The 9,330-nt window shown below is 49.8% G+C and overlaps 2 protein-coding genes across 4 annotated transcripts in view; both read right to left on the reverse strand.

The window, feature by feature from the left end:
- Positions 1-757: 757 nt before the first annotated feature.
- NGRN (neugrin, neurite outgrowth associated) lies at positions 758-5,041 on the reverse strand. 3 transcript variants are annotated; one of them, XM_021707943.1, is made up of 3 exons: positions 4,835-5,041; positions 4,335-4,367; positions 758-1,758 (listed from the first exon to the last, which is right to left on the reverse strand). In XM_021707943.1, exons 1-3 carry the CDS (start codon positions 4,996-4,998, stop codon positions 1,143-1,145), a joined length of 813 nt encoding a protein of 270 aa, XP_021563618.1. In that variant the 5' UTR covers positions 4,999-5,041; the 3' UTR covers positions 758-1,142. The 3 variants fall into 3 exon arrangements, with proteins under 3 accessions (XP_021563618.1, XP_008047064.1, XP_021563619.1); XM_008048873.1 differs by having other exon boundaries at positions 4,335-4,445; XM_021707944.1 differs by lacking the exon at positions 4,335-4,367.
- A 687-nt stretch (positions 5,042-5,728) lies between these two features.
- Positions 5,729-9,330, reverse strand: part of LOC103250277 (tubulin polyglutamylase TTLL13P-like) — an 11,872-nt gene continuing 8,270 nt past the window's right edge. Inside the window, exons 10-14 of the mRNA XM_008048874.1 lie at positions 8,447-8,632; positions 7,670-7,847; positions 7,213-7,392; positions 6,337-6,652; positions 5,729-5,985 (exon numbers count right to left, since the gene is read on the reverse strand). Coding sequence (XP_008047065.1) covers positions 5,729-5,985; positions 6,337-6,652; positions 7,213-7,392; positions 7,670-7,847; positions 8,447-8,632 — 1,117 coding nt within the window. The remainder of the gene's footprint in view (positions 5,986-6,336; positions 6,653-7,212; positions 7,393-7,669; positions 7,848-8,446; positions 8,633-9,330) is intronic.

Consider the following 9,330-nt stretch of genomic DNA (forward strand, 5'->3'; position numbering starts at 1 on the left):
CTGGATTAATGATGAAACTTGGTTTAAGTCCCAGTGCTGCCACTTAATAGCAGCCATCTGAGTCTGTTTCCTCATGTGTAAAAGGGAACTGTCATCTGTTCTTGCCTACCTCGTGGCACCTTTATAGAAATCTAGCTTAGCAAACTGTAAAATCAGACATAATTTAAGTATTCAAATGTGACTGGAGTTTGTCGAGGGCCCTTAAAGCCTTTGCCTGTTTTGCAATTTTTTTTTTTGGAGTCAGTCTCACTGTCGCCCAGGCACGCTCACGGCCACTGCAGCCTTGATCTGCTGGGCTCAGGCAATCCTTCCGCCTCAGCCTTCCAAGTAGCTGGAACTACAGGCATATGCCACCACGCCCAGCTAAGTTTTTGATTTATTGTAGAGATGAGGTCTCACCAAGTTGCCCAGGCGGGTCTCAAACCTGAAGGCTAAGGCAATCCTCTCACCTCGGCCTCCCAAAGTGCTGGGATTATAGTCTTGAGCCCCACATCCGGCCCTGTTTTGCATTTTGTGCCAATGCCCTACTCCCCAAGCTCTTCCAGAACCCCAGCAACTAAGAGAAAGATGTCCAGCTTGAGGTTATCAAAATTCATCCTTGAACAGGGTGCTGTGCACAGAGTCCTATGTTGAGGATTCCTCTGATTCCACCTACCCAATGTTTAACGATAAGGGATCCTTCCCAGCTGCCTCTTCCCTTCCCTCTTCCCAAGATTCACAGGTAAACATTCCCACCCCAGACAGTACCAAGATCACAGACTTTTATTCTTGCATTTTATTTTGCACATAAAGAAAACCAAAGAAGGAAATGAGGTCAGAAGACAAACTTTTCATTTCCTCCTGAACATATATAGCAAGGTATATCACAGGCACTCATTAACAACACATGCAACACAGGCTGGTTCTCAATATACAGAAAGCCCAAGCAAGAAGGGTAAGTATGAAAGATCTACAGGGGTCAGACTGGGAGCTGTGCTAAAGAAAGCTGGAATCTATCCAAGTAGCTCTTTTCCTCCCACATTTCAGGCTTATCACTCCCTCCTGCTCCAAGATGGTTAAATCTATACACAGAAATCCAAGCAGTTCCAAATATGCAGCCCTAGCTGTGCTTCACCAGACATCTCCATAAGTCACACCCTGGCTCAAACTCTATACAGGAAGTTGCCGTTACTATCAAAGAACTCTCGCCCCCTCTGCACTACTTTGCTGCTGAAGTTCTGCTCCCGCGGCTCCCCTGTCTTCACCTCCTCCAGCTTCTCATCACTTGGCAATCCACCGACATCAGCTCTCCTGGTGCCCTCACAATTGCTGGTGGAGTATTTCTGCAGCTCTCTCTGATGACCCAAGGTTGCAGCAACAGGCACAAAGCTCTCCTTCTCCATGACCTTCTGGATTCCTTTATTCCTTCCCTTCTGTATCCTTGGTACATCTGTACTGTGAGTGTTCGACTCTACCACTTTCAAAGCTGTGCTGTGACTTGGGCCTTTAAATGAGGCTTCATCCCTTGGCATAAGCAAAGAGCCTGATACAGAGCAGCCTGCAGGGAGCGGTTTCAAGGTTTCTTTAGAGCCCTGGAGCTGCTGGAGTGAGGGGGCAAGCCCAGCTTTCTTAAGGACTTTTTGATCCTGCTTCAATTTCTGCTCCAATGTGGGTACAAATTTGCTTTTTAAAACTCTTCGGATCACATCAGTGCTGACATCAAAGCCTTCAGCCAACCTGGGAACTGACCAGGACTCTGCAAATTCCTTATGCAAATACCTACGGGAAAAAGGAAAAGGTTTGCAAGTTGTGAACAAGTCTCCCATCAGAACATCTAACTTATAATACCAATTATAAGGAAGAGGAATCGAAAAACCTGCACATGAAGTCCCGATCTTGTGCCTGCTAAATGGTTGTGTTCCATTTTTGTGTACTAAGAGCCACACCTGAGGCCGGGTGTGGTAGCTCAAGTCTAATCCCAGCATTTTGGGAGGCCGAGGTGAGAGGACTGCCTGAGCCCACGGGTTCAAGACCAGCCTGGGTAACTTGGTGAGACCTCATCTCTACAATAAATAAAAAAATCAGCCGGGTGTGGCAGCGCGTGCCTGTAGTTCCAGCTACGTGGAAGGCTGAGGCGGAAGGATCGCCGGAGCCCAGCAGGTTGAGGCTGTGGTGGCTGGGAGCAGCCACTGTACTCCAGTCTGGGTAGCAGAGTGAGACTCCAACTCAAAAAAAAAAAAAATTAGGCCAGGTGCCATGGCTCACGTCTACAATCCCAGCACTTTGGGAGGCCAAGATGAGAAGATTGCCTGAGCCCACGGGTTCGAGACCAGCCTGGGCAACTTGGCGAGACCTCACCTCCACAATTAATCAAAAAATTAGCTGGATGTGATGGTGTAGCCCAGATTGGAGTACAGTAGCACACTGCTCACAGCCACCGCAGCTTCGACTTGCTGGACTCAGGGGATCTTTCTGCCTCAGCCTTCCAAGTAGCTGGAACTACAGGCACATGCCACCATGCCTGGCTAATTTTTTTATTTATTGTAGAGATGAGGTCTCGCCAAGTTGCCCAGGTTGGGCTCGAACCCATGAGCTCTAGCAATCCTCTCACCTCGGCCTCCCAAAGTGCTAGGATTATAGGCGTGAGCCATCATCTCTGGCCCTAAAAACTTTTAAAAAATTAAAATAGAGTCCAGGCTCAGTGGCTCAGTCTGTAATCCCGTGCTTTGGGAGGCCGAGGTGAGTGAATTGCCTGAGCCTGTGGGTTTGAGACCCGCCTGGGCAACTTGGCGCGACCTCATCTCTACAATAAATAAAAAATTAACTGGGTGTGGTAGCGCGCGTCTGTAGTTCCAGGAACAGCCACTGCACTCCAGTCTTGGTGACAGAGTGAGACTCCAACTCAAAAAAAAAATTAAAATAGAAAGTTGGCCAGGATCAGTAGCTCAGCCTGTAATCCTGGAACTTTGGGAGGCAGAGGAGAATGGACTGCCTGAGCCCGCTGGTTCGAGAGCAGCCCAGGCAACTTGGCGAGAACTCGTCTCCACAATAAATAAAAAAAATTAGCCAGATGTGGTAGTGCACGCCTGTAGTTCTGACTATTTGGAAGGCTGAGGTGGAAGGATTGCTGGAGACCAGCAGGTCGACTCTGGGGTGCCCATGAGTATGCCACTGCACTCCAGCTGGGCGATGGAGTGAGACTCTGACTCTAGAAAAAAAAAGTGATACAGACAAGGTGTGGTGGCGCACACCTGTAATCCCAGCATTTTCAGCATTTTGGGAGGTTGAGGTGGGAGGACAGCTTGAGGCCAGGATTTCAAGACCAGCCTGGGTAACAAAGCAGGACACCATCTCTATAAAAATTAGAAAAATTAGTAGTGTTGATATTTTCAAGGCACTGCTGCTTCTGAATCTAGGGAAACTGTAGATGGAAGGATGGTGTACAAAAAATGTGAAAACAAACTTGAAACTATTATCACCACTCCAGATACATGGAAAGATGGTGTTAGGAATACCACAGAAAGTGGTGGAATAAAGCTGAAAGAAAAAGTTTTGACTTCAAAAACAGCAAGATTCAGCTGGGCGCTGTGGCTCAGGCTGTAATTCCAGCACTTTGGGAGGCTGACGTGAGAGGATTGCCAGAGCCTGGGGGGTTCGAGACCAGCCTTGGCAACTTGGTGAGACCTTGTTTCTACAATAAATTAAAAAAAAAACAAAAACAAAACTCTAGCAAGGTTCAATACATATGAAAAGATTTAAGTTCTCCAACTTGCAGAATGTTAAGGAGGCTAAAGACTATGAAGTATCAGCTGAATCTAGCATTGAGTAAGCCACTGAGCACCTGCTGGGCTCTCATTACTGCTAGGGCTGTGCCTACATAAAGAGCATCTGTGGATGTGTGGAAAAAAGGTTTTGGATACCAAAAACTACAAGCAAGCCCCAGTCTGGATATGTTGATAAGGTTTCTGGCATTCTATATGATTTTTCTTTCTGCTTTAAATTTTCAATGCATAACACAGATGTTCAACTTGCAAAATGACATGTTTTAAGACAAATAATTAAGTCTAAACCAGAAAAAAATAATTAGAAAAATTAGACGGGTGATTGCGCGTGCCTGTAGTCCCACTTACTCGGGAGGTTAAGGCAGGAGGATCGTTTGCGCTCCAGGAGTTCGAGGCTGTGGTGAGCCGTGATCGTGTCACGGCACTCCAGCCTGGGAGACTGAGTGAATGAGACTGTCCAAAAAAAAAAGGAAACGGAAATACAAAAGCAATATCAAAAAGGCCAAACCCATGTCCTAGTTTCCCGTATCCTCCTCATCACAGCAGATGCAAACAAGATACCTAGAGTCTTACCTGATCTGCTCCATGGCTTCCCACGTTAGGGTTCTGGGCGGGGCACCTGGCGCCTCCATTTGCCTCCGAATTTTCTGGAATCGCATTGCTTTTTTCTGTCGTTTCAGGGCGCTGGAGGAGAGAACCAATGGGAGAAGCCGTGCGTGGCAGCAAGATGGATGTTTGAAGAGCCTCAGGCTACATCACAGAGCGCCCAACCCTCTTCTCTTTGTTCGAAATGGCAACCGGGCCATTATCTGCCGCTTACAGCTGCTCTGGCCATCGCCCTAGAAATCTAACACCAAGAACTGCCCGTAAGCATGCCGAACTCTCTAAACTGGTGATGAAATACGTTACGAGTGAAGGGACTCGTGGTCCCAAGGGAGCTGAACACCTGCCGCTGCGCCCGACAACGGGTGAGGAGAAACGGGGGCCGCCGCGCACGCGGCGAACGGGGCGCGGCCTGCAGCGCCGGGGCGCCCGGCCTGCTTCAGGCTGAGGACCCGGGGAGCAGCCGGTACCTCTCCACTTCCTGCAGCTCCCGCTCCTCCGGCTCCCAGTCGGAATCGGGGTCTGGCTCGCGGCCGATAGAGCCAGGGCCCGCCACCCCCCGGGTCGCGAGCCCACAGCGAGCGACCGCAGCGCGGACACGCCCGCCCAACAAGAGTCTCGAGGAAACTGCCATGTCGACGCAAATAAGCCTTCAGAGTCTGCGACGAGGCCGCACCGGAAGTAGAAGGGCGGAACCGGAAGCGGAAGGGCAGGCAGGAAGCTAGGGAGTCGCCGGTATTTCACGCTTCATGGCGTGCGGGCAAGTTGTGGGCTTGACTTGCTCAGTGACCGGCCCTTCTTGGCTGTCGCTGTGGAGAGGGCTTCCCTGAAACACGAGGGCTGAAATGAGCAGGACGCGCCTGGAAAACGGCATAAACTTTAAAAAAAGATGGATCCAATAGCCAAGAGCCGTCCCTCTGCCCCAGCGGCTGCCCAGGCCTGCCAGTCCCCTCCACCGCGGTGGAAGGACTTCCGTTCGGCAGTCCTGAGGGCGACGGACCGGTGCTTTGACCACTTGGCTCCTTGTCGCCGGGGAGGGGTGGGTCTCCAGCCCCAGGCCGCGCCCAGGGTTGACCCAGCACCTAGCAGTAAACCCAGACTAAGGTTTGAGCAGAGATGACTACGTGGTCGGCCTTGGCGCCTCTTCATCTTTTACTCTTTACCGACCCCAAAATAGTCTTAGGGTGTAGAGGAATTCTTGGTGTCTTTGTGTTTGCCTTATACAAACGGGGTACCTGACCAGGGCTTTTCAAACTTGAACTTAGTGGCATTCTTTCATTTAGCAAAGTCTGAAGGCCTTTGACCCTTTGGAAACCTGAGGGGATTCTCCAGGAGAGGTAGAATGCGGGGCTTCCCTCCTGCTTTTACCTGTGCTGGCTGACGTTGAGGAGTGAACTGGAGCGCAGCCGCACGGGTGTAGACGCAGGGCAGAGGGGGAGATCCTGGGCCTTGGCTGCTCTGTGTTCAGAGTTTACCATGGAGGGCAAGGTGCATTCAGTCCTTGAGTCACATGTCCCTCTCTCTGGTTGCAGAAGATAGCCCTGCTTTGGGGTTAAAGTGGGTGGCACTGATCCTGCCAGGACTCGGTTTATGGCTTCTAGCCTTCTGCTGGCTTGGCCTTCTGCAGTGGAAACATGGATCCTCCTGAGTTGGTACTCACACATTTACTCAATTACCAACAGGGAGGAATGGCATTCCCGTATTTCCCTCCAGAGTCTTTACAACACTGTTGTAATTGGTATGTCTCCTTGACCATGCCCCTGGTAACATTTGTTGAGTGCTAGGACTATGTCTGCCTTTTTTGTCACCAGGTTCTAGAACATAGGAGGAAGTAAATAAATAGATCCACTAACTTCCCCCATTCCCATGCTGCTAGAACTGCCATATTGTATTTTGGGAGCATCCCAGTTATATATTTGCTTGTGGGAATTTACACTGGTCAAAATGACCAAAACTAGTTTTGTATACTTACGGCTAGTGAGCCTGACTCTAGCGCTGGAAAAACAGCGCCTTCCAGATTTCTTCATTGACAATGAATAGGGGCTGATGGCTGCTGCGTCTCCTGTCCACTTGAAGTTCTTAGACTGCAGATGGCACTGGGAATCACGTGGAATGGCAGCATTCATGCTTTGCAGTGGCCCTAAGATCCCGGGGTTCAACTCTTGGGGCTGAACTGGATGCAGGAAATGAGGGCCCTGCTCTGTGGCAGCCCCTCTCAGGAGCACCAGTTGGACCACACTCACAGATTTCAGTTCTTGACTGCCCAGCCCGTCCTGGTGAAATCTAGGCTGGAGGAGAAGAGCGGCCCCTTACCACATTTCTTTGGGAGGCTGAATGAAGTGTTGGAAAAAAGAGGTAACTGAAAATCTTTTCTAGGATGTAGCCACTATTTAACCAGTTACTCCTTTGTAGTTCAACAAAAACAGAGGACCCATTCTCCCAGGCAACAGTGAATGCAGCAGCTGTTTGGTTGGCCCAAGAGTGTTTACTTATATCCCATTAGAGCCAGGGCACTGACAGTGCTAGGGAGAAAACTACACGGAAGCTCCTCAGGGTGGTGGTTTTGTTATTTGTCAGTCATGAGTTTGGGGTTAGTGTGAGACAGAAATATAGAACACAAGTCTCTTGGAAGTGAGAAGATTGGGAGCTGCAATTTGCTGGATGTCATACGTAAAATAAGGGAGCTTGGGAACAGACCCTCTCCCAAGGCCCCGCCAGCATACTCTGCTTTCCTGGCCTCCACTGACAGATACCATCACATAAACCTCCTTTGGTGAGACCACCACCATGTGCTGGTACCACAGCCCTTGTTCCCTTGTTCTCTGGGAGGCTTCGTAGGGATCCTCACCCGACATTCAAGAAGTTTTTTCTGATCCTGGGGGCCAGGGTGCAGCAGGCGACTGAGCTGCTCTACAATACCCAGGCTTTGGATGAGATTCTTCCTGTGTATCAGGGCCTTCATCCGCTCCAGCTCCTCCTCTTCCACAATTTCTTGAGGCTGCATGGTGTCCAGCTGAATTGGTAGCAGCTACAAGGTACATGAGAGTTACATGCAGGATCTCCAAGGACGAGTCCCAAACTATCTACAGGATGGCTGCAGGATTCCTGCCCACCTGCCTTTATCCTAGTGTAAGGTTCCCTTTGCTGTCCACGCTCTCACCTGTTCCAGAGCGTCAGATTCAATTTACTGACTAGGAACTCACGTCTCTTGTGCAAGGAGAGGAGAGGGCAGCAGAGATTCCCTTCTCTAGTCGTCCCAACCCACTTTCCTGCAAAAAAGAGAAGAGCCACAAAACCCCTGACACCTCTTTCTTCCGGTTCCAGTTTCTGTAAGCCAAGCGGTTGGAAAGGCCCCGGAGCCCTGCTTTGTATCGGCTCTTCTCACCAGCTGATTCACCCTGGTTGTGGTCCTTGTAGACCTTTCGCCTCTTAGTGCTTAAGGTCTGCTGTTTCTGCTTAAGGCGGATCTCTTCCAGTTGCTGCCTGGCAAGACACAGCAGCTTCAGACACTGGAGAAACCGTGTTGGGGAGAAGAGGGGTGGGGGAAAATGAGAATGGGGAAACAGTAGGAAATTCTGATCTGTTCTCAGGATTGATGGGAGAAGAATGAAGGGGAAGAGGGGAAACCTACTAAACCAAAAGAGACTATTAAGAGTCCAGTAGAAGCCGGGCTCGGTGGCTCAGTCTTGTAATCCTGCGCCTTTGGGAGGCTGAGGTGAGTGGATTGCCTGAGCCCACGGGTTCGAGACCCGCCTGGGCAACTTGGCGAGACCTCATCTCTACAATAAATCAAAAATCAGCCGGGCGTGGTAGCGCACTCCTGTAGTTCCGGCTACTCGGAAGGCTGAGGCGGAAGGATCGCCGGAGCCCAGTGGGTCGAGGCTGCGGTGGGCAGGAGCAGCCACTGCATTCCAATCTGGGCGACTGAGTGAAACTCCAACTCAAAAAAAAAAAAAAAAAAGAGTCCAGTAGAATGTATAGCTCCATTCCTCGAATGTCTGGCTTCCTCTCCCCCTGCCAGGGAGCAGTGCAGCTTCAGGATTTGCCCTCACCAAGTGTACAGAGAATGGAGAGCAAAATACCTGGCACACTCCTCTCTGGCCTTGGAAGCAGCAGTCTCCTGGAAGAGAGAGCCATTGTGCTTGAAGAAGGGTGCATACTTCTCCGAGTTAGGCCCAGGGTATATCCGCCGGTATCTCCCTAGGTGAGAATCCTCATAGCGTTCCTGGTCTAGCATTGCTGCATTGGATGACTCGGTCTGTTCTCGTCTGTGGAAACCAAGCTCAGTGAGTCAAGAGGGCTGTGAGACTGTTCAGTAGGGAAAGGACTGGCCAAGGCTCTGAAACCTTCCCTCTGGCTTCTTAGCCTCCCAGGCCCCTGCCCATGTGGGGAAAGCTTCCAAACCCTTCTTTGGCCAGTTCCACATGTGTAGCCATGAAAATTGGCTTGATTTCCAGAAATCTGGTTTTCCTCTTAAGTGCAGAGGATTGGTTATTAGCATGGACTCAAGGACCTCTTGAGTCGGAATCCTGGCTTTGCCACACACTAGCTCACCCTCCCTCCCTCCCCCCCTTCCTTCCTTCCTATGCAAATGCAATCGAACAACATTTTTCATGGCTGCCTAGTATTCTACTATACGATTGTACTTTTGTTTGTTTAGTCCAGTAGTGTTCAGCCATTTCTTCTCATTGGAAGACATTCATAATAAATAAATAAAAAGACATGATTCATAACACTCAGGTGCACAGTCCAGTCTCATGGGAATAGCCAGGGTATTTACAGTTTACTCCCATTCATCACACAAACATTTGCGTGCCTACTATGTGCCAGGCCCTGCAGCTATCATGGGAAATCAAACATGCACTGACCTTGCAATGCAAGTGGGGAAGAACAATGATTATAGTGAATCTCAAATTCCTTTTTTTTTTTTTTTGAGTTGGAGTCTCACTCTTTCGCCCAGACTGGA

The sequence above is a fragment of the Carlito syrichta genome, unplaced genomic scaffold (assembly GCF_000164805.1).
Source record: "Carlito syrichta isolate Samal-C Ts95f unplaced genomic scaffold, Tarsius_syrichta-2.0.1 Scaffold127469, whole genome shotgun sequence".
Classification (NCBI taxonomy): Eukaryota; Metazoa; Chordata; class Mammalia; order Primates; family Tarsiidae; genus Carlito; species Carlito syrichta.